The sequence below is a fragment of the Cebus imitator genome, unplaced genomic scaffold, assembly GCF_001604975.1.
Source record: "Cebus imitator isolate Cc_AM_T3 unplaced genomic scaffold, Cebus_imitator-1.0 Scaffold681, whole genome shotgun sequence".
Taxonomy (NCBI): Eukaryota; Metazoa; Chordata; class Mammalia; order Primates; family Cebidae; genus Cebus; species Cebus imitator.
The window spans coordinates 40,311-66,728 of record NW_016107996.1 but is presented as its reverse complement, the minus strand read 5'-3'; the positions used below and the strand labels follow the sequence as shown (position 1 = coordinate 66,728).

General features: G+C 35.9%; 1 protein-coding gene across 1 annotated transcript; it reads left to right on the top strand.

Moving 5' to 3' along the window:
• Window positions 1-23,402: 23,402 nt before the first annotated feature.
• LOC108296092 (olfactory receptor 2B2) lies at window positions 23,403-24,868 on the top strand. The gene has a single exon (XM_017518490.2). The coding sequence runs from the start codon at window positions 23,628-23,630 to the stop codon at window positions 24,567-24,569; it is 942 nt and encodes a 313-aa protein (XP_017373979.1). The 5' UTR covers window positions 23,403-23,627; the 3' UTR covers window positions 24,570-24,868.
• Window positions 24,869-26,418: the final 1,550 nt, after the last annotated feature.

The following is a 26,418-nucleotide window of genomic DNA, read 5'->3' as shown; positions in this document are numbered from 1 at the left end:
GATTCCCCAAACTCAATCCCAGTGGAACTAATATTCAGCATTTTATTCTCACAAAGAATCCACTTTGAATATTTTATTTAGCTGATTCCTATGATCTTATAGAACAAAAACATTTTGTTCTTTACATTTTTAATTATTTGATGATGATTTTAGGTCTTAAGGTGAATGTACTATATAATGTTAATTAACTAAAGGCAGAGTCCCACTTACTAATATTTTTGAATATTTTTCAAACTAAGCAGTTAGTAAAAAGTAATAGCATTGTGACTCCTTAAAAGTGAATCTTCTGTATCTCTCAGTTATATAGAGGCTCAAAATAGGGTTCAAATCCACTGTTATAAGAATGCTTTGCCATAATTAAATCATGTTATGGCATGTGTTCACAACAACAGCTTTAAGATTTTATACATTAAAACTTTGACACTTAATTTAAGTCACCATAGTCTTTGCAGAACTGTGATTGGCAGTGACTGTCTCATTCCATAGTTATCATAATCAGCATTTTCCCTATGACTTGTATGTATGTGTATGAATGTTTATAGACCATAAAGTAGAATGTCATAAACCCAAGTTGTTTTATTTTTTTTCTTCTTTCTCAAATTAACCAGGGATTATTAAACTAGGATTATCCTCACAAATTTTTCATTCTAATTCAAAGCAGTTAAGCCATGTGTTCACTGCCTTTCTCCTTATATGTTCACACCAATTCAATCATTACTCTTCCTTATCAAGCCTTTCATTTGTGAGGACTGCATTCCTGTGTTTATGGACTTTAAATAACTAATGCATAATTTCTTTGTGTGCCAGGAATATTATTTTAAATGATATGTGTATGTCTATTTATATTTGAATTCAGTAGAATGGCTTCTAAACACAGTGACATGAACGTTTTCTCACAAGAGCCATACATATTAACTATTTAATTAGTGATGCAGCTGGTAGATTCTGGCATTTAAATGTGTTACTATTCTTTTGGAAAACAAGACAAACTTGTCTTCTTGAATAACTTCTGTGTCCATGACCAGGTAATTTAAATTTCACAGTATTTTTAAAAAACTGAACCAAATAATGCTCCAATACCAACTATTGGCTAATTAGCTTATAAAGAACCAGAATGGGGATTTACTGCTTAGATAGTTTGGAGGAATGGATTATAAAGTCCCAGGGTTAAGAAACATGTGGACACACTTCATAGCTAGACAGGCTGCTCATTCTGTACCAAATGGAAAATGAGGTAAATTCAAAGTCATAAGAAACCCAGAAGAACATTTTATGTTTCTTTCATTGACTCTCCATGTTGGGGTTCAAAGTCCCAGTATCAATACTTACCACTCACAGTTACTGAGAGCTCATTATTCAACATACTCTCATGCAGTGCTGAACCACAGTTCATAATTTTATTCTTAAGATTTTCCAGTTCAGTAGGTTCTACTTTCTAAATTTTTTTTTTTTTTGGTAAGAACTCCACTAATGAGCTCAAAAATTTCTCTCTAGCTTCCTCCCAACATTAATGATATTAAACCACAATCTTTATAATTTGACCAAATCTATGTAAATAAAGTACATAGTCAGACTGTGAGGTATTGGCATAATACATGTAATTGTCCATGATTTTGGCCATAGCCTAAGGTTCTAGGGAAACCAGATCCTCAGGTAGTTTAGAGGCCGTAGTCACATTTCTTGCTACACAGGATCATTAACTTACCAAATATGACTGCGACCTCAGAAAAACGCCACGTCTGTGTTGCTTCTCTTCCTTGGGACTTCACTTGGAAGTCCAAATGGGATGACCAGAGTGCAGACAAGGAGAGGAGAAAGATGAAATTTAGAAAATCCAAAAGAATGGGAGAAAGACAAAGGGGTAATAGTACCTAGCAGAGCTGAATCTGAGTGGATGAAGAGAGAATGTTGATGAACACACAATAGTTATATCACCTGAGGTACAGCAATGAGGTACATCCACATACTCCACCTCCCAGCCCCAGATAAGGAGCAGCATGAGGGAAGCTGGAGGGTCTCCGATGTACACCGGTGTAGGAAACACTTAAAGACTCAAGCCTGAGAAAGAAGATCTCCTTACAGGTTTCCGAGTTGATAAGGGATTGGATACTTCCTTTTCTGAACACCCTATGGAGTAAAACTCCTTTTCAAAAACTCCCTTCACTAATTATCCCTAACAAAGTTTGGGAGAGTATATGGTCTCAGAGGAAATATCACTCTTCCCAGCACACACAGACACACACACAGGTTTGCACACACACACTGCAGATTCAACCAGGAGAGACAAGAGACAGTACTGAGTCTTCACTGAGTCTATTTTCATCATCAAGACCAGTACTTGGTAATAAGCATAAAGGTACCAAAAGTGGCCACTTTGTACTTAGTTGAGAGCAGAACCTAGAGTTACAGAAAAGATGTACCAGGATATACGTGTGCTTTGGTTTCTTTTTGTGGTCTATATATATCCTCTACCACTTGCTTAGTACATGTACTGCAAAGAAGTGCTATTACTAAAGTGCTTTTACCATTTTGTTTACTTAAGATTAATTTTCTATGCAGTTTTAAGATCCTTAACAATAAAGTTTAACCTGAATATTTTTCTATGTAAGACAAATATAGATATATCAAGAGGAGGGTGAATTAAAAAAAGAAAAAAGATTGATTTTTTACGTTTAAAATTAATACAAAAAATAGGCCAAAAATATTATAACAATTTTATCTCAAATTGCCAAATATGGTATAAAATTATTTTAAGAGAGTTAAAATCTGACTGACAAATGACATCAGCTAAGTCAGAATAAATTAAGAAGTTTTGGTTTTTAAAAAAGGTAGTAAACAATGGTATGCAATTGTTTCAGATCACTTGATTCTCTGTTATAGTCATAAGGTAAACAATACAGAAGCAACTGCATCTCAAAAGCATATGTTCTATATTTACCTATCAAAGACTTCTAAGGGAGATAAATTTTACATTTTACCTCTGCAGCCAAAGGTTTTAGTTAATGATACACATGAGCTGCATCATATAAATGCACTTTGTACATTTAAAATGTTATTTAAATTGTAATATTATGTGGTCTACTAACTTCAGTGACCATTTCCAGGTACTTTTGTCAATAGAACAGAAAATATCTGGTCATTACTATGTCAAATACTATGTTTTAAATATAAACATTATTAAAGTCATGTGGTCTTAATACCACAAACTGTACAAGTAGGGATAGTATATATTAGCTAGAAACAATGATAATATTATCATCTCCACTAACTTATAAACAAATGACATACAACTATTTTTTTCTTTAAACAAAAATACTGAAACACATAGATGTGTACTCAAAATTAATCAATATTAATTCTGTATGCCAACAAACTTCTTGGCATGATCAGATGAACTATTCCTCCTGAGAATTGCTTTCTATGCTTAGATTCAGTTTTTAGCTTGTATTACTATCTCTTAGCCTAATATTTTCTCTTGGAAACTAGGGGGAAATACCTAGAGAATTTGATGCTCTCAAGAATTTCCTATCTGAGATAATGAGTCCCTCTGAGAAGTGAAAGAGAGTTAACTTCATGGGTGCAGTTAACTCAAGAAGGGATATTGTTATTAAAGAAGCAAATTTAGAAGCAATATTTAAATTTATTTTTTTGCCAACTCACTTCTATCCCTTTTATTCACCCTTGGCCCACCACCATTCCTAACTCATTACAAATATATTTAAACTTGTAACTGATGGAAATATTATAGTCATGGAAAGCTGCTTTCTGTGAACTAAAATAATACAATCCAAAGGTTTTATGTGATTGCAAGAAGTACTTCCCAACATATTACCCTATGACTTAATATTTTGTAATATGACATTATAGAATGTCTTCAGGAAAAGAAATGAAAGCTACATCAGTCATCTTTTCTATCAGATGCAATTATGTTTAATCAAATTTTTTATTACAATTTAATTACTATCATTATAGCTTTTGTGGAAGTGAAGAACAAATTATTTATAATAGTTATATCACAATTATTTATAAAATTTGATGTCAAATGTCCATTATTTCTTCAAACTTTATTTTCCAAACCTGCTGTTTTTGATTTTCATCTCTCTGTGATTTGTCCAGTCAACAAGTCTTGAAACACCGCCATTTTCTTTAGTCATCTCTTTCCCTGAATGCTCATGTTCAATAAGTTTCTAAGTCTACGTATAACATCTCTTTCATAGCACCAACTAACTTTTTTGTTTCTATTTCTCTTGTCTAGCACAGTAGCTTATTAACTCTTGCATGCTTTGTTATACTAACCTGTTCCTTTGTTCATCTCTAGTGTCTTGCTACCTCAAGCCATCTTTCACTTTGCTACAAAAGGAGCCTTCCTAAAATATAGGTGTTGTCATGCCCATATTTAAAGTCCTGAAGTGACTCTGTCTAGAGAAATACATGTAAATTATTTAATACTGGTGTGGTTGTATACCAACTTCACATTTTCACCTCTATCTAAAGAGCACCTATTTGTTTTATACTCCAAATGCATTAAACTACTGACCATTTTTCATAAACAATAAGAATTTAAATCATCTCTAGAATAAAGAGAAAGAAGAAGAATAGCCTTTGGAGAATGGCTTGAACTCTAGCTCAGAAAAAAATCACTGCAAGCTTAAAAATTAGGAAGGCTCATTTACTATCTCTAGAAAGAAAAATTGCTTTGAAGAGTTGTTGTGAGAGTTAAATAAGGTAAGAAATATTAAATATTTAGCATTGTCCCTGACATACAGTAGATCTTTGATAATTATAATTATTTCTTTAGTTATATCTCTTTCCTTATGACATTCTTTCAGATGAGGATGTTCATCTTATAAAAATAATACTAAAAGAATCAAGGCCCAGGTGAAAAATTCTTCCTGTTGCACTTGGCTGTTGATATGGTGTGGCTCTGTCTTCCCCCAAATATCATCTTGAATTTCCAGGTGTTGTGGGAGGGACCCAGTGAGAGGTAACTGAATCATGGGGACAGGTCTTTCCGATGCTGTTCTTGTGATAGTGAATAAGTCTCACAAGATCTGATGGTTTTAAAAATGGGAGTTTTCCTAAATAAGCTCTCTTTTGCCTGCTGCCACCCATGTAAGATGTGACTTGCTCCTCCTTGCCTTCCATCATGATTGTGAGGCCTCCTCAGTTATGTGGAACTGTAAGTCCATTAAACCTTTTTTTTTTGAAACAGAGTTTCACACTATTGCCTGGGCTGGAGTGTACTGGTGTGACCTCGGGTCACTGCAACCTTCACCTCTCAAATTCAAGTGATTCTCCTGCCTCAGCCCTCCCAAGTAGCTGGGATTACAGGTGCCTGCCACCACACCCAGCTAATTTTTTGTATTTTTAGTAGAGACTGGGCTTCACTATGTTGGCCAGGCTGTTCTCAAACTCCTGACCTTGTGGTCTGCCCGCCTGGGCCTCCTAAAGTGCTGTAATTACAGGCATGAGCCACTACGCCGGCCTGAGCCTTTTTCTCCCCCCAATTCTTGACGATGTATTTATCAGCAGCATGAAAATGGACTAATACAGCTATTCCTCCCTGTGTATTTGTCAGGATTCCAGAAGTTCTTTATTTGTAGTTTGACTTTAGCACTTATTTTAGTCTATATTGATTTCAATTTATTTTAAAAATTTAGAGAGATGGACGATTAAGGAGTGAATTATTGATAAAAAAAAAACAAAATTTACATAGAGAGAGAGGAAAAGGGAAATTTTAGAAGAATTTACCAAAATGAAAGAATCAGAATGCTTACTATGGTTGGTATGTGAGGAGATATGAAAGTAGGGGTAAAGGACAGTGAAGTGGGTGAAAAGCCGCTTACTTGATCTACCTAAAGGAGAAACCCCTTTGGTGGAAAGTAGCATCATCTAGTGTTCCTATTGTCTACTTACACAATATCTAGCATATAATAAAAAATTACTAGACACAAGAAGAGCAAGAAGACCGTATAATCAATAATCAAAAGCTTTTAAAGAGATCCCTAGATGAGCCAGACTTTAAGGTTAGCAAACAAATATTTGATTATAACTATGATTATTTTGTTAGAGAAAAATATGGATAAAATACATAAACTTGTAGAATTTTCACCAGAGAATTGAAATATACAAAAAGAAATAAAATATACATTCTAGAAATAAAAGGCAAAATAATGACAAATTACAAAATCAGTCTGGCTTATACGCTATTGTTGGGAATGTAAATTAGTTCAGCCATAGTGGAAAGCAGTTTGCAGATTTTGCAAAGAACTTAAAACACAACAAACATTAAACCCAGCTATCACCTTACTGGTTACGTATCCACAGGAAAATCATTCTACCAAAAAGGCACTTGCACTCATAAGTTCATTGCAGCACTGTTCACAATAGCAGAGACATGGACTCAACCTAGGTGCCAGTCAAGAGTAGACTGGATAAAGAAAATGTAGTACATATACACCATGGAATTCTATGCAGCCATAAAAAACTTATGTCCTTAGCAGCAACATGGATGGAGCTGGAGGCCATTATCCTAAGCAAATTAATGCAGGAATAGAAAACCAAATACAGCATGTTCATTGAGTATGCACAGATATAAAGATAGACACTGGGATTACAAGGGAAGAGGGATGAAAACAAGGGTTGAAAAACTAACTATTGGGTAGTATGCTCAATACCTGGATGACAAGATCCGTCAGACCCCCAAACCTCAGCGTTATGAAACATACCTATGTAACAAACCTACACATGTATCTCCTGAATCTAAGATAAAAGTTGACATTATTTTTAAAAATTTATAAACGTAATTCATTTTTCAAGGCAAAAAGAAAACAAAAGAAAAACCCAAACCCTGCAGTCTTTGTTCAACCTCATAAAATAGGAATTGTGACTGGAAGACAAATAAGTAGAAGAAACCTCAAACTGACAACAAGAAAGAAAAAAGAATAAAACAAATTATAAACATAATTATGTATAGACGTATACAAATAATTTAAGATACAGAAAGAGAAGTGAGAAAATACAAGACATAAGCAAAACTTGAAGAGATAATGGCTAAGAATTTTTCAAAACCAATGAAAAACATCAGCCAACATATTCAAGAATCTCAGTAAATGTTAAAACATAACAACAAAAGCATGATCCATAAAAGGAAAAAAATAAGTTAACCAACATGGTGAAAATTGAAAATGTTTTTTCTGTGAAAGGCCCTGTTAAGAGCATAAAAAACCAGCTGGAGACAGGGAGAAAATATTTCCAAAACATGTGTCTTACAAAAGACTCCTAACTAGACTATATTTTAAAAACTGTCAAAACTCAACAGTGAAAAAACAATCCAACTAGAAAATGGGCACGCCCAGCTAATTTTTGTATAATTAGCAGAGGTGGGGTTTTGCCATGTTGGCCAGGCTGGTCTTGAACTCCTGACCTCAAGTGATCGACCTGCCTTGGCCTCCCAAATTGCTGGGATTACAGGTGTGAGCCACCACACTCAACCTATACTACCTTTCATATAAGAAAGAAGGACATGCAATAAACTATCCACATATCTGCCCCTTTATGCAAAAAGAAATACAGGAATGATAAACCAGAAACTAATGAGACTAGTTACCCACAGGGTTGGAGGAAGTGATGATATGGAAAAGAGTATTAAAAAAAATGGGAGAATGAGTGGAATGGAAAGCCTGAGGGGGAGTGACGCTTCTCCAAGTACATATAACATTTTGTGTGTTCTTACTTTTATTGCCATAATAATGCTTCACATATTCAGGTTTAAATAAATAATTAAAGCCAACTAGAATGGGAGGTACCCAAAAGAAATACAGAGAGTAATAAATTAACCCACCTGTATTACAAATGAGCAAATGAAACGAAGTTAAAGAGGGTAAGGAAAAAAAAAAAACTCACCTAATTAACTTTGGGAAAAGAGTATCTTGACTATTTTTTAAGGATAGACTCATCTAAGGGTAAAGGAGACTAAGGAGATACAGCAACTAAATGCAAAAAAGAACTGGACACAAATATTGTAATCTAGTTAGTAAAATTGTTATTCCTAGGAGTATGGATTAGCAATTCTAAAGCTATTTGTGTATGAGAATTGAGCAAATAAGTAAATATATTATGGATAATGAGAGCCAGCTTTCCCACTGTCCAAGAAAGAAGATCCAAATAAGGAAGGGAGAGAGTTTATCCAAATAAACTCTGTGGCATTTGGATTGGTATTAGTATGAACTGTGGTCACACACACACACACACACACACGCAGCTAGGTACAGAACTAAAAATATGTGTGTGTATGTATATGTCAGTACGTCACATATATATGTATGTATGTACATATTCCTCTCTCTCTCTTTCTCTCTCTCTCTTTCTTTCTGATGGAGTTTCACTCTTGTTGCCCAGGCTGGAGTACAGTGGTGCAATCTTAGCTCACTACAACCTCCACCTCCCAGGTTCAAGTGATTCTCCTGCCTCAGCCTCCTGAGTAGCTGGGATTACAGGCATCTGCCACCATGCCTAGCTAACTTGTATTAATACTAGAGATGGGGTTTTGCTATGTTGGGAAGGCTGGTCTCAAACTCCTGAATTCAGGTGATTCACTCACCTTGGCCTCCCAAAGTGCTGGGATTACAGGTGTGAGCCATCGTGCCCAGCCTATATATACTATTTCTAAGCTCTGTTCATTGAGAGGGTCTAGAAGCAATAACAAGTGAGTAGCAATGAGCACACCTAGTGCCAAGATCTTGATTTCTAAATATATTTTCCAGTAAAAGGAACCAGAGAGCCTTAGAAAAATTATTGATTCCAGGGCTGGGGAAGTAATAATCCAAGATGATGCTAGAACAGCTGGTGGTGACACAGAGTACAGAAGTTCTCAAATAGTGATGGGGGCATGTTATACATGAGTCAACTTGAAGGAGCTCCCAAAGGCCAAAACTAAGACAATTTTAGCAGTAAGTTAAATAATGATAGTATTGGGACTACAAAAAATAGAATAAAATAAATACCCATGAGTCTATATGAGTTTAAATAAATGATTGAACAAATAGCAAATGGGGGAAAAATAACAGGTCTTCTTTACTGTAGAATTCCAATGAATAAATGTAGAATTAGTAATAGAAGCAGAAAATAGATGCTACAGAATAATTGTTGCAGGCAAGAATCATTGATGATGCCAATATAAGTGGCAAAAATATGATGAGAAACAGAATATTTGCATAATCTCAAATATTCCCTCACAAAAAATTATTAATTTAAAAAGGAAAAATGGCAATTTTATAGTGGAGAAACCTGGAAGAAATTATCTTAACCAAGTGTTCGAAGTAAACATCATAGAAACACAATAAAACGTCGTGAACCTCTTGATATGATGCACTAAAAAGGTGCCTCAACACTTCTGTAATGTTCTTGCCAAAAATGTATACCCTCAATGTATACAATAAGAATACATTAGACAAACCCAAAGTGAAGATACTTCTATAAAATAATTGGCTGATAATCTTCAAAAGTGTCAAGATCATGGAAGACAGACTGAGGAACTGTCCCAGATTGGAGGAGGAGACTGAGGAGATATAGCAACTAGATGCAGTGTGGGGTCCTGGACGAGATCCTGGAATAGTAAAAGGACATCTGTGAAACAGTTTGCAATTTTTTCTCCTTTTTTTAAGATGGAGACTCACTCCATTACCCAGGCTGAAGCACAATGGCTTGAGTGTGGCTCTCTATAACCTCCATGTCCCTGGTTCAAGTGATTCTCCTGCCTCAGCCTCCTGAGTAGCTGGGATTACAGGAACGCACCACTGTGCCCAGCAAATTTTTGTATTTTTGGTAGAGACAGAGTGTCACCATGTTGGCTAGGCTGGTCTTAAACTTCCATTCTCAGGTGATCCTCTCGCTCAGCTTCCCAAAGTGCTGGGATTACAGGTATGAGCCTCCGTGCCTAGCTCAGTTTGCAAAATTTTAATGGTATTTTATTAATGGTAATTTCCTGTGCTTTGATAATTATACTATGATTATGTAAGATATCAACATTAGGGGAAACTAACTGAAGGGTCCAAATGACTTCTCTATACTATTTTTGTAACTTTGTTTGAAGTCTAAAATTATTTCAAAATAAAAAGCTAACAGAATCAATAAAATAAATTCAGAGCAATTCATTTAAAGAGTTTTGCATTTAAATATGCATATATATGTGTATATCTCTATATACATATATCTATAATCTGTATTTCTTAAGACAATTAAGAACGTGAGGTGTTCGTTTTTTAATTTTATTTAGCTGTGAGCCTGAATACCTGAATGTCCTTTTTTTAAAGCAGTAATTTACGATTTTTCTATTTCTCTCAGTTGATCATTATTTTGCTAAAGAAGGTGTGGCTTTGCTGCAAAAATCTGGTAGTCTCAGCTAAGATACTTCTCTTAAGGCAAGCGCGGCCTCCATATAGCATTCCAATCTACTTCAGACAGATCAAGCACCTTTGGATTTTCTTGGGTATGACAACTGAAAGCCACAATTGCTCACCTATAGATGTACAGGTTCAAGATCTTGCTTTTGCTTTCAGCCACACATAAAGCTTATAGTCTCATGAGTTGATTCGTAAACAGATAGAAGCAGAACATTTAAATACAGTTAATTTCTTCTCCAAAGTTGAAATTTAGCTCACTTAGTTTATTAGTTCCCCATGGCAGTGTTTACAAATTGCCACACACTTGGTGACTTAAAACTACGTAACTGTACTATCTTACAGTTCTGGATATCAAAAGATCAACATCTGTTTCAGTGGGCTAAAATCAAGTGCCAGGTGTCAAGGTGATCTATTAGGATAACAAGCCAAACTCAAAGTAACAATCAATTAAAATTGCCACCTTATGAAGCTTACAATGATCCACGTCATTCACCAGTCTCATTTTGTTTTGTGCTCAGGCTATATAGATAATGCAACTGGAGGGCAATACATCTTTCAAGTCTTTAACAGAAACATTATTCTCTGATACCTCCCCGGAAGGGAGATTCTATTTGGTCAACTATTGAGTGTGGAGATTTGTGGCAGTCAATGATACATATTGTTTTCACCTAAATTCATTTCATGTGGCCCTTGGAATTCGTAAATGCAGTCTATGGTCATTTCCTCTGATTTTCAGTGTTCACCTTTTCCTTTGCTAGGCAGAGAGGAATTTATCCAGGCAGGGTCGGAACTGAGGCAGTACTGGGTTGCCATATTGGAAAGGCTTGGCCAATCTCTTGTTAGTCCTTTAGGGCTTTCAACTGAAAGACTAGTATGTTTGCCAGGGTTCATTCTCTGGGTTAGTCATGAACTCTAAACTTTGATTCCTCAGTACCATAAGACAGTTGAAAATTCAGCTGTGTTTTTCAGAGGTTTTTGACATAGCTGTTTAAACGTTCCTCCTTACATAAAAATGTTTCAAACACCTAAGAGAAAACTGCTTTGTATCAGGATCTCAACTGATGTTGATGTTGCGTTACTTTAGCTCTGAAAAAATAGCAAATTTCTGGACTTTTCCCCTGTTTCCTACTAATGGGCCTTTTACCGGTTTCATGCTTGTATCCAGAATTAGCAAATTATACCAGGTGTGGTAGTTCATGCCTGTAATCCCAACTCTCAGGGAGGAAAAGGTGGGAGGATACCTTGAGCCCAGGAGTTCAAGACCTGCCTGGGCAATATAGCACGATCCTATTCTCCAGAAAAAGTGGAGAGGGCAGATACAAACAAAAACCAAGTGTAACTCCCCTCAGAATCAGCACATTCCCCAAAGGAAAAAGCAACTTCAGCTCAACTTTATAGTTCTTCACTACGTGGAATATGAACTTTTTTGTCTTTTTGCTTCAATGGCTCTGTGATCGGTTACACAAATGTTATTTATTTATTTATTTATTTATTTATTTAGAGATGGAGTCTCACTCTGTCGCCCAGGTTGAAATGCAGTGGTGCAATCTCGGCTTACTGCAACCTCCACCTCCCAGGTTCAAGCAATTCTCCTACCTCAGCCTCCCAAGTAGCTGGGACTACAGGTGCGTGCCAGTACAGTCGGTTAAAATTATTGTATTTTTAGTAGAAATGGGCTTCGCCATGTTGGCCGGGCTAGTCTTGAAGTCTGACCTCCGGTGATTTGCCTGCCTCTGCCTCTCAGTATGCTGGGATTACAGCATGAGCCACCACACCTGGCCGATAAGACTTCTAAAAACTATTCTATCTTGCCTGAAAGCAGAATTCATAATCTGGGTTCCAGTTAAATTTGTAATAAACGTTGCAGATTTTGCCACTGTGGGTCACTTCATAGGCAGTGTCACAGGTAGATTCCCCATGAAACCAATGTAGCATAATTTCATAGCTTATCACTTGCGTAGGCCCCTTCCAAGACCTGGGGGTGGTGGTGGTGGGGTCCTAGCCAGTGTTCATATAAACATATGATTTTGTAAAATTTGTAAAAATGTATTTTATCCATAATTCACTGGGGGCACTCTTCTTTCCATTCCAACTTCCCTCTGTCATAGTTCTCATGTCAACTGTCAATGAAATGGCTGTGAGAATTTTCATCATCTGGCTAAGAGAGAGTGTATTAGAGTTATAATTATGTGGGTAAAGTCATTTATACGGATAAGTAAGTTGTTGTTAGCCCTCCTGGTGTAGGAATGGTTTCTAGGAATACTCAGACTTTTGACACTGCCTATTGACCCTGCCAACTCAGCAGCATCATGATCTAAGGCACAGAGCCTGAATATGAAGAGCCCTGATGAGGTCAGGTGCCACGCTCCTGCATTGTGAAGGCAGTGGATAGCCTTTCTGCTCATCAAAAGATACTGTTAGGAAAATAAGTAGGCAAGGCACAGACTGGGAGAAAATAACTTGCATATCTGACAAGACTTGTAGCCAGAAAATATTTATATGTAATTACTCTTACAAATAAATGATCAAAAGACAAACCATCCTATTTTTTAAGTGGGCAAAGGTTTACATTGACACAAGATGATAAGATTCATATTAAGGAAAATATTAGGGAAAGTCATAAGATTATAGTCTCAAACTGGTGGTGATCAGCATCTCAATAAGAGAAGATATATGGTCAATAAGCACATACAGTAGGGCTCACTGTTATTAGCAAATAGTGGAATGCATGTTAAACCATAATGAGAAATATCTGCACACCCACTAGATTGGATAAAATTAAAAACACAGGCAACATAAAATGTTGGCAAGGATATGAAGCAACCAGAACTCTCAAACCACAGCTGGTGTAAGTGGTATCTCTACATGGGAAAATTATTTGGAAGATTGTAATATAGCAATTATACACCTTGCTATCTACCCAAGAAGAAGGAAAACACATGTCCACAATAGAGATTATACAGGGATGTTCACACTAGTCCCATTAATAATAACCCCAAACAGGAAACAATAAAAATATTGATCAGCAGAAGAATGAATACACAAATTATGGTGTATTAATGCCATGAAATTATTCTTGGCAATAAAAAGGAAAAAACTACTGATAAATGCAATAATGTGGATGAATTAAAAAACATTATACTCAGTTGAAGAATCCAGAGAAAAAAGTTTACATACTATACGACTTCATGCATAAGAAGTTCCAGCGTAAGGGAAGAGTGCAGTGTTGATACTGAGTACCCAACATGTGTGAAGATATCAGGACTCAATTGAGATGGGCTGTGTGGTAGTGACACTGGTTGCATACAGAGGATTGAGGAAATAAGTAAATATATTCAGAAGCCAGGTTTCTTCTAGTTAGATAAAGAAGGTATAGGTAGGAAAAGTAAGAATTGCATAAACCTTGTGAATTAGATTGAAATTGAAGGTATCACTGTGGACTCATGGTATTTAATATATGTAGATAAGTGGACATAGAAAGAGTTACGGTGTGTCTGTGAGTATGTGTGGGTATAAAATAATAATGAGCCCACCATGTTCCTAGATCAGGTTTCTAATTACCCTTCTCCACTGAAACAAATTAGGGTTCTTGGCATAAACAGCTGATTTTAGGCACCTCTTGTGCTTAAAGTAAGGAAGTGCCTATACAGTGAAGGAAAAATAACAAAAGGATGCAGGAGCTGGCCTGCAGAGGTTCCCAATAGCCGAACCTGGAAAAACTTGAGCATAAAAATGAAGACAGCAATAGATTACAACCAACTGAATGCAATAGAAAGCCATTAGTCCCTACTGCTTTAAAGTTGTAAATAAGTAAGTCGGCATTTCGTAGAATATAAACTAATAAATACAGAGGAATCGTAGAATTAGAAAATCATCATCATTTCATAAACATAATAATTGATTCCGGTATGAATAAATGAAATGCTAAATCTGAGGGTAAAATTTCAATAAGAAACATGATGTCTACATGGTTTCAAAGTAAGTCTCTGCAAGATACAGCTCAGCTAATAAATACAAAACACTTATTAATTTTATAGCAGATAAATTTAGCAGACACTTCATAAACCAGGTAATAAAAGTCAAAATCTCAGTTGGGCGCAGTAGCTGACGCCTATAATCCCAGCACTTTGGGAAGTCGAGGTGGGTGGATCATGAGGTCAAGAGATTGAGACCATCCTGGTCAACATGGTGAAGCTCTCTACTAAAAATACAAAAATTAACTGGGTGTGGTGGCGCACACCTGTAGTCCCAGCTACTCGGGAGGCTGAGACAGGAGAATCGCTTAACCAGGAGAGGCAGGGGTTGCACCACAGCATTCCAGCCTGGAGACAGAGCAAGACTCCATCAAAGAAAAAAAAAGTCAAAATCTCTAATAATGAGACACATTGACATCAGATGCCTCTTAATATGATGAATGAGAAGATAATCCCTGCCAAAAATAAATAATGAAGAAAAGTCAAATGCCCTAAATTGAGAGACATCTTACTAAGTGACAGGCCAACATTCTTGAAAATATGTCATGGAAGATGAGGAAATGCCGAAGAACTGCTCCTGATATAGGGAAACTAAAGAGACATCACAATGAAATGCATCACTGAACTCTGAGTTGGATCCTACACAAAAGGAAAAGGGTGATTATGAAGGGCACCCCTAAGACAACTGACAAAATTTAAATGCGATGTGTAGATTAGATGGTGGTATGCAATCCTGTTTCCTAATTGTGATGGTTATGCTGGAAATGGAGAATATTCTTGTTTGGAGGATATACACTTTGAAAACTTTAGGGGCAGTGGGCATCAGGTCCAAATGCACAAATGCTTCAAAAATGTACACATACACATACATATATATGTGTGTGTGTGTGTATATACATATGTGTATGTGTATACATACACACATCTAGATACACACATATGTATGTGTGTATTTTTAGATTTTTTTAGATTTCTTACGGCAACATGGAATTAGTTGAGGAAGTTATTGTTGGACTAGCCTTATTTGGAGAAAGCTTCAACATTCCCTTTGATTTCTTAGAATACTACCACTCTCTTTGGACTCCAGTACTAAAGGTTCGTTTTAAACTTTAGTAAAATTTGGTCCTTATCCCATTTCCATTTCTCCTAGAAAAGTTATTATATCCAGTCTTTCATGCTTTTATAATATTTATCTTACAGAAAACGCTTTGCCACCCTGGCTACTTGTAGAATTCGGTTCTAATATTCAATATATATTCTATTTTAAGATGCTAATAAGTAAATTTCTGAAACATAAGTCCCAGTGGTAAGAAGGGAGGCATGAAAAAAAAAAAAAAACAACAAAAATACAAAAAATAAATAAAAGTGTAACAACCACATTATGTCACCAGTTTCCTGACACATTCCATTTTAATCACCCTAAGCCTCAGTTTCTACATCTGTAGAATGAAAATAGCGACTTGCTCTCTCAGAGGGCACTTATGAAGACCGAGTGAGATAATCCTTTGAACAGACAGCGCATGTCTGGCTAATAATAGTAAACGCAGGGGATCCTTCCCTACTTCCAGAACTTGCATAAGTGGGCATCACTTGATAACTTGTAAGTTTAAGAACTTTTGAATAATTCCCATTTATGCATAATTTGTTCATTCTACAGAATATTTATATTCATATTTTCTTGCTTAGTTCTTTGTTTTCAAACTATACTTTTGTTTATTTGTTATTTAAATTACAAGCTCTTGGCCAACCTCAGTGGCTCACACCTGTAATCTCAGCACTTTGGGAGGATGCAGTGGGTGGATCACTTGAGGTCAGAAGTTCGAGACCAGCCTGGAAAACATGGTGAAACCCTGTCTCTACTAAAAATGCAAAAAAACTAGCCAGGTGCGGTGTCACACACCTGTAGTTCCAGCTATTCAGGAGGCTGAGGCAGGAACCTGGGAGGTGGAGATTGCAGTGAGCACAGGTTGTACCACTGCACTCCAGCCTGCATGACAAAGCAAGACTCTGTCTCCATAAATAAATAAATAAATAATAATTACAACCCTTTAGAAAATATTGTGAAAAACAAAATTCACACACCAGTACAAATTTTCCCCTCACCATCTTCACCCTCATTCCTGGTCTTCTATTTAGGGGTAACCACTACTGTTACATTTTAAAAAAATCAAATATATGTGAAGTCTTAATTTCTTTTTCTTTCCAGTTTTGCTTCACATCCCATCTGCCTCTTTCTCCTCCTCACCCTCCTCCTCCTCCTGATACTGCTGTCTGCCTCTCTCCAAGTTATTCTTGTTAATTATCTAAGAAGTAGCCTTTCTTATTATTCTGGAAAAAAAGACAAAAGTATTTTGTTATGTAATCTCACACAGACACACAATTCAGAAAATCATATTTAGGGTGCTGTAAATAATTATTTTATAAAACTGGGACCATGTTTTGTACCTTTTTTGCTTCTTTATTTTGCTCACTCAGCAATACCCCAGGAAAATATCTCCAAGCCATCTGTTGGACCTATAGTTCCCTATGTTAGATGGATGCATATTATTCTATTCAGTGAACATATTAATTATTCAGAAAATTGCCTACCAAAAACCACATTTTTCTCTGTCTTTGGTCATTAAAATATCTCTACAATAAACATTATTGCCCATGTGTCCTTACATATTGTTAGCTTCCCTTCCCTGGGAGAGATTCCCAGGAGTAACAGTGCTAGATTGAGAATATATGTAGTTTATAAGAAACTATTGCCGTAATTTTTCACCAGAAAGCCTATAACACTTTAAATATCCACCAGTAATCTGTGAGTAACTTTCTTCTTTCATCTACTTTAGCAATAAAATTCATGTATCCTTTTGTTTCTGATCTGGTGAATACAGAGAGCTTTATCATCATTACTTTAATATATCCTTCTCTAAGAAGGAGATGTTGAACTAAAAAAAAAAAATTCTATATTTGATCACTTGGTCATATTTCCTTATTCTACTGATAATTTGAATGTGCTATTCTCTAAACTGCCTATGTAATTTTTTTTTCCTATTGAGCTATTGGTAGTAATTTTTTTCAAAAGTGTTAAAAGTTTTTTTGATTTAATAGATACCAAATATTTTTTCTATAATTATAAATATATGTCTTCTAATTTTATCCATCTAAAAAAGAAATTTAAATGAATCTGCATATTACAGAATATAAATAATAAAAATATATTACATTATGGTTGGATTAAATACTGTACTATATATAAACTTTAAACCAGGCAATTTAAGGGGCCAGATACTTTTCTGAACTGAAGACCTTAGAAACTAAGACTGAAAACTCAAAATCCATGAAAGAAAATATATACTACATATATTGGCTGTACATTAAGTTTTTAAAAATCCATTTTATGTAAAATATAACATAAATCAAATCAGTAAGCTATTTTCTTGAGATAAATGGTAGCTTATTTTCTGACATAGAAATCAAAGGTTTAGGAACATGACCTTGGATTGTGTCTTATGAGGTTTTACACACAAAGTAAAAAATTTCTTCCCTTGGCATGTGCAGTTGTGATTTTAAAAATAATAATAACAAAAATGAAGGCTTCTTTCCTGATAGAAGTAATTAATTGGCTTTAGGAACTCATGAAATAGTTTACAGAAGAAAACGAACTGCAATTCAATAGCACAAAATTCAATTTTTCTTTGATAAAGAAGTATTTTAGTCCTCATTGTCATTCCTTTTGCATTACAAAATGTTGAGAATTCAGTCTCTAGAGAAAAGATTTTGCTTAGCAAATCAGTTTCGAAAGAGGAACATCGCTTCATAGAGACCTCCTTCCTCTTTCCTCCCTCTGGGTATGCTGTTAACTACTATAAACTGTGGAGGAAGAGTTTTGCAATTCAGTGATTGAGATTTCTGCCAGAGACCAAAAAAACACTAAAATCAATAGAGAAAATTCTTTTATTGATTTTGCAAAACTGACTAGAAAAAGTCTCTGAAAATAGCAGCTGACACCCTAAATTCCAAGTGATGTGATGCTGCACGCCACATTCTGATCATCTGCAATATTTCATTCTTATTATTCTCTAGTTAACTCTGAGTAGAGACTTCATGACTTGCTGCATATTGAGTGGAATTAAGTGAAAAAAATTTCATGAAATCAGTTGTATACAACTAACTATATGAAGACGTATCTGTGCACTTTAGGCCTCTTTGAACTCAAGGCTTCTTAGACAAAAAAAATAAATAAATTAATCTATCTCTACAGCTTATAATGGAGGTAAGTAGAATACATATCTAAAAATTACGAAATAAAATTACATTAAAATTTGAGTGTTCTAAGCATTCAGGTTATAGTCCATTTGTAGTTCAAATCTCAGCAAAAACCAAATTACCTGCTGGAAAAATCTGACTTAGCTTCACCTTCTATGCTCTTTATTGTTATACATAATGTTATTTTGAACATATTCATAATCTCTATGGGAAATATGAACTTTAGAGCAGGTCAGTCTTTGGTTCTAATTTTCAGTTTGCTGCTTACAAGCCCTAGGATTTGGGGAAAGTAATACCTTTGAGCATATAAATTCAGGTTTCTACCTACAAAATTAATATTTTATAAACCGAAATTTTTTATTTTACAAACTTCCTTGTACAGTGTATGAACTATGTGGAAAAAAATGGTCCTATGATTCATTCTTATACTCCAGCAAAAAGACAGTATTTGGAAATCTATCTCAGAGATATGAGAAACTTTAAGAAAGCATAGAAGTAAATAGTTTTTATGCTGTAAGGAAAATAGCAACCCTATAATGTTACAGAAAATAAAACTGACACCCAAAGCTATTAACTAACTCACCCAATTATACAGTAACTTCTGCTGGCAGGTTTGGGACTAAAACTCTTGTTGCCTCTCTTGTCTTGATGTTTATTCCACAGTGCAATTTAAAAGGATGCTTCCAAGACTCTGTTGAACCTCATCTTTTTTAATGTTAAAAAATATATAATGAAAAAATTCAAGAGGGAGATGAAAGATATAAGGTCAACCAATACACAGGTAAGAAAGGAGGTAAGGCTGTGTATTCATCTAGGCAAGTATTCTAAACTAGGGGTTAAAATATCCTAACGTGATCACAGATAAAATCTGTAAAGTCTCCCTCAGCAGCTTTCTAAAATTCTCTTGCATTAACTTCTGTTTTAATCCAAATGATTGCTATGCTCTTTCCGATCTGCTAGGTATTTCACATAATTCAAATGTTTTGTTTTGCTAGTCAGTTGAATGTTTACTATTCAAAATGAGAATAATTGTATCTAGAGATGCTGGCAATGTGATTTTATTGGAGAACAGAGAAATCTATCACCTTTAAGATATTAGCCACAATTGCAAGCAATTGGAGCAGGTGTTAACAGTTAAATACTCAGTAGCCTATCGGATATAATCTTAAAGATGCAGATAAGGACTTCCTAGTTTTTGTTTTGTTTTGCTTTTTAGTTGTCAACAAACACTTTAATCCTAAAATTAGGGACATAAATCAGAATTTAAATTACTTAAACTGTCTGAAATACAAAAGGATACCACATTTATTTAAAGATATCCTTTTAAGAGTGGATAAATATTTAAGGTAACAGTGTGTGCAGAAGATGAGAAAGTGTGCAAAGATGAGTAAGACAGAACGCGAGAATTCAGTGCTCTGAAATCTCCAGCTTCCTCCTCTCACTGCTTTCTGGCTGCATCATTGTTATTCAGCTGCAGGGCTTCCTACTAGAGTGATAAATATTTCTGCCTCCTTACTCCAGAAAGTGAGAGGATATTACATAATTGGATACGCTAATATATTAATGATGAAGCAGTTTATTTCTTTTGTGAGGACTGAATCTCAGAGTGAGGCGGTCACCTAGTTTAAAAAGAGTTAACTGATTCTCTCCTGTAATCCTCAGTGAGAGGGCTTTTTGGTGAGGCAGTCTCTCAGCTGAGTTCTAAGGAGGAAAGTCAGACAGAGGGCCTGGTCAGGAAGGAAGGACCACCGACCCATGTTAAAGGAGAAAGCACATACAGTGTCTTTAACAGTGAGATACCTCCCGAGCAATAAATGAAGGGAGACCTTATGATTTATCCAGGCAGCAATGTGTCTGAGAACAGGAGTGACCCTGGTAGTGACTGTGTCAGGACAGCAGGGGTACATTCAGCAGTGCCGAATAAACTGGAGCATTTCAGCCATCCCAATATGATGGGTTTGAGGGGATCTCTTCAACATGTGTGCACCTCAAAAATATTGACATGTATGAAATCTCTCTTTAACTGATGCCATTGGTCTTGTTTTCTCTGATTCCTGCATTCCTTGGACACATATATGTATATATGTATAACTAGGAAGATGCAAAATGCTCCTACAATCCGTGCTTTAAAAACTCTTTGTACAGTCAGGCACGGTGGCTCAAGCCTGTAATCCCAGCACTTTGGGAGGCCGAGACAGGCAGATCACGAGGTCAGGAGTTTGAGATCAGCCTGGCCAACATGGCAGCCTCTACTAAATATACAAAAATTGGCCAGGGCCTTGGTGGTGGGCACCTATAGTTCCAGCTACTCAGGAGGCTGAGGTAGGAGAATCGTTGAACCTCGGAGGTAGAGGTTGCAGTGAGCCGAGATTGCGCCACTGCACTCCAGCGTGGGTGACAAGAGCAAGACTCCGTCCCAAAAATTTAAAAAAAAAAAAAAATGTACATTCAGACTGAATTTTAAGGAATTATCAAGAGAGCTAAAAAATTAAATTTCTTATAATATTTTCATCCTCATGGGGATCAAAGTCTTAACTAAAGCCATGCTAGTCTGAAAGTAGAATACAGAGAATAAATTGGTCAGCAGGGTCATTAAAAAATATAAAAGTAATGCCTGCTTATTAAAAACTTGAACAAAAAATAGGTAAATTTATAAGTAAAGTCTGCTTTAGTCATCCCCATTTTGATTTCTGAGGGGTAATAGTTTCTTTTATATTATTCAAAAGTAGCTTTTAATTTATATATTAATATTTATATTATACTAATATTATATTCCTTTCTTAAACTGATGGAATCATGCTATACAAATGTTCAATAACTTCATTTTTTGACTTAAAAATACTTTTGAATATCATTTCCTGTCCATATCTGGCTACAAATCTCAATTTCCTTTTCAGGTGAGAGTAAGGAGACATTTTTTAGGAAGCTAATGGTTCTAAAATAAGTAGAAAATTAAAATTCACATTGCTAACATTATGCTGAACATGAACGAAATTGAAAAACAAATATTCTAACATTGATAAAACAATACAATTATTAAGTGTCCCATTAAGATTTTTTGGGGGATGAATACATGTTTAACTGGCAGAGTTGACATATTAGTCCCTCCAGGAAATTTATGGGGCTAAATTACCGCTACTCAAAGCTTCTCAGAGGTGCTGCAGAACTGTTGTAGTTTCTCTGACACAGCTGTGCATCCGTGTGCCAGGCACTATGGCAGGCAATTTACACTCAAGACCACATTTATACTCACATCAGATGCTTACTATGACTTCCTGTCACTAGAGTTGATGGCTTGTGGGTTAAGAAGGAAATCAGATGTTGATTTTAACAGGCAGAGTCATTTTCACTGGTAACCCTAAGAAATGTAAAATCCTAAAATCATAAGTAATTCCTCTCCGAGCACCTCAGACCTTGCATCTCTACAGTTTCCTTTCATCCACTCTTCTCCATTTCTAAAGGCATGAGTCTAGGGTAGGCGTGTGTGTTTATACCTCACATCATTTATACTTCACATCAAGACAACTTAGAAAAACATTACAGTAGATCTCCCTTCTCTGTGATTTTGCTTTGTACAATTTCAGCTACCCACAGTCAGCCATGGCCTGCAAATATTAAAAGGAAAATTCCAGAATTGAACAATTCATAAGGTTTAAATTCACGTCATTCTGAATAGCCTGATGAAGTCTTGTGTTGTCCCGCCCGGTCGTGGGAATCATCTTATTGTTTAGAGCAGGGGTGTCCAAACTTTTGGCTTCCCTGGGTCACATTGGAAGAAGAATTGTCTTGGGCCTCACGCAAAATACAGCAACACTAACAATAGCTGATTTTTTTTTTAATCACAAAAAATCTCATGATGTTTTAAGAAAGTTTACAAATTTGTGTTGGTCCACATTCAAAGCCATGCTGGGCCGCATGCAGCCCGTGGGCCTGTTTGGACAAGCTTGATTTAGAGCATCCACCTGCCTGTTAGTCAATTAGTAGCCATCTCGGTCATCAGATCGGCAGAACGCAAGAGGGATGAGAATAAGGTGTTTTGAGAGAGAAAAAAAGAGAGGACACCACATTCACATAAAGTTTATTACAACACATGGGGGTGTTAAGCTGTTATAATTGTTCCATTTTATTAGTTACTGTTCTTAATCTCTTACTGTGCCAAACTTATAAATTAAACCTTATTATAGTTGTGTACATATTTTAAAAAATAGTATATATAGGGGTTGGTACTATCCACAGTTTCAGGTATCTATCCACTGGGGGTCTTGGAATGTATCCCCTATGGATAAAGGGGGACCACTATATTATCTTCATTTTACAAATGAGAAGTGTGGAGACCAAAGGGTTAGAAACATTCCAATATAATGAATGTAACTGATTAGGGAGGGTAGGGACATGAGCCCAGGCCTGTCAACCTCAAATATCATTATTATTAAGGAATCTATACAAATTCAGTGAGCTTCCAAAACAAAAAGGATACGTCTCCTTAAATTGTGTCTGGATAACTTACTAGATACAGTCTACATGGCTTTTTTTGAAAGTAGGGGAGTAATAGGAGGTGGCTTTAATTAATTTTAACTGATTCCCACAATCAGGAATCTCATTGGCATTGAGGAGAAATTAGGATGAATTCAAATGGCAGGTAACTGTATCTACATCCATCTCACAGTAGATATTTAGGTAGGAAGAACATGAAAAATACATTTACAAACAGCAAAATATCAAAGGATACATTATGTGAATCTGGAAACTGAAAATGTGGCTTAAGATTCTTGAAATTCACTTTGCTAATATGGTGTTACAAATATATAAACGCTTTTGAAACACTTAGATAAATATTTATATCTTTATCAGTAGTTTTTTCAAATTATTAATATGATCAATCTGTAAATTTATGTAAATTGCTAGCAAAATGATTATAGCTGACATAATCAATAAATGTGTTTATTAACCTCCTGACTTCTCATATTTCAGAGAACGAAGAGTTGAACCATTTAGCATGAATTGGATAAATGAGAGTGTCCCACAGGAGTTCATTCTGTTAGGGTTCTCAGATCGACCATGGCTAGAGCTTCCACTCTTTGTGATGTTCCTGTTTTCCTATATCTTGACGATCTTTGGCAATCTGACAATAATTCTTGTGTCACATCTGGATTTCAAACTCCACACCCCTATGTACTTTTTTCTTAGCAATCTCTCACTCCTGGATCTTTGCTATACCACAAGTACAGTTCCACAAATGCTGGTAAACATATGCAACATCAGGAAAGTAATCAGTTATGGTGGCTGTGTGGCCCAGCTTTTCATTTTCCTGGCATTGGGTTCCACTGAATGTCTTCTCCTGGCCGTCATGTCCTTTGATAGGTTTGTAGCTATTTGTCGGCCTCTCCATTACTCAGTTATCATGCACCAGAGGCTCTGCCTCCAGTTGGCAGCTGCATCCTGGATTAGTGGCTTCAGTAATTCAGTATTGCAGTCCACCTGGACACTTCAGATGCCACTGTGTGGTCACAGAGAAGTGGATCACTTCTTCTGTGAAGTCCCTGCACTGCTCAAGTTGTCCTGTGTTGACACAACAGCAAATGAGGCCGAACTATTTTTCATCAGTGTGCTATTCCTTCTAATACCCGTGATACTCGTCCTTATATCGTATGCATTTATAGTCCAGGCAGTGTTGAGAATCCAGTCTGCTGAAGGTAGACGAAAGGCATTTGGGACATGTGGCTCCCATCTAATTGTGGTGTCACTTTTTTATGGTACAGCTACCTCCATGTACCTGCAACCACCTTCACCCAGCTCCAAGGACCGGGGAAAGATGGTTTCTCTCTTCTATGGAATCATTGCACCCATGTTGAATCCCCTTATATATACACTTAGGAACAGAGAGGTAAAGGAAGCCTTTAAAAGGTTGGCTGCAAGAGTCTTCTTAATCAAGAGATAAGAAATATGCAAATGATAAGCTTTGCTAAAGACGTAATGCTTACTTAGCTTACTAACTTCTTTGCCCTATTTTTTGTCATTAATATAGAGAACTATTGTAAGCTCCCTCAAAGAAAATTTCCTTGACAAAAAGCTGTATTTGTTTCTGTTGCCTAAATATTTTCTTGCCAGGCTGTTAATAAAAAAATAGGGAATTCCCAAATGATAAACCTTTTAAATCCTTCAATTTCACAAAGCTTATAATTTAATTCTCTCCAAATTGATTCATTATCATTATTCTTAGAAAAAGTACTATGGTGATCTTTAAATAAAATGTCATCGACAGAGAACTACATCTGTTTTCTACTGCCTAGATATATTCATTGCACGTCTTGCAACTGGTCTTTTATGAACTCTCAAAATAGGATAGCCTTAAAATCTTTAAGGTTTCAAACATCATACCACTGGTCTGTATACATGGGTAAGAGTCTTAGGCTTCTCTGAAACCAGAATAAAAGCTTAGAAATCCTTTCCCCGGAAATAAAACATTTTGATACATATACAATGCCCTTATCCTTACACACACACACAAACTCCATGGCATAAATCATTTTCAGACAATTGTAGATCTAACAGAAGTATCCAAAAATCTTATCTTAATTACAGCTATAAGGTTAACAGCTCTAACTTAAATTTTAACACTGTTTGCACATCAACACGATACTAAAATCCACAATGCTTTCCCCCCTCAATTTTACTTAGATCTTCTATTGTTTCTGTACTTCCCACTTCTAAGTTGAAATGTCCCAGTCTAGCTACCAAATAAAGTTGTAGCTACATTTTAGACTGAAATCAAATGCCTGCTATTGACCTTTTTAAATGATTCCTCTACTGTATATATTACCTCCCTCCTTTTAACCTCAAAAGCCCTTATAGGTTAAGTCATAAAAAAGCACATTATATAATGATGTCCACTGCTTGTTTAATGCACACTTCTTGTCCAAAAAGAAATGCTTACTAATTTCATGTTAGTGCCCTTGAGGCAGCATAGATCGTAATTTCAACTTCTTCCATATGACCTTCAGAGCCCATAAAAGTGCTAAAGAAAATACACACTATAGTTGATTATTTGGTTGATTTTGTGACTTGTTACACTATAATTATATTAACTGCTTCTTCATTATTTTTTTTTCCAATTTTTCTTTTATCAAATATGTTGTAAAAGCATAAAATGCAGTAACTACAAAATACAATTAGAATGTTTTACTTGAAAACCTTACAGTAACATCATAAATTTCAGCATAATTCTAATGCAACATGGTAGATCTTTAAACTTTAACTTGCATCAGAATAATCTGTAGGGCTTTTAAAATTCAGATTGGTGGGTGTCATCTACTTCCAGACGTTCTAATGCAGTAGGTCAGGGGTGGGGCCTGATTATTTGCATTTCTACAGATTTCCAGGTGATATTTATATTGCCTGTCAGGAGATCACCCTTTGGGAACAGCTGTGCTAAGAGTTAAACTAAAAAAAGCTATGTTGCTTGCTGAGTTTCTTTTATTTTTAAAAACGAGTTATGATTTAAAGGAAAATAGGAGCAAAATCCTAATAGAGCATATTGAAATATGATGGGACATTCCTTAATTAAAATGCATTCATATCTTAAAGTCCAACTAAATGATATATCATTTCCAGAGACATATTTTGATGTCAGCTCAAAAGCAATGTCAGTGTCCTTTAAAAAATTATGAGAATAGCCGGGCGCGGTGGCTCAAGCCTGTAATCCCAGCACTTTGGGAGGCCGAGGCGGGTGGATCACGAGGTCAAGAGATCGAGACCATCCTGGTCAACATGGTGAAACCCCGTCTCTA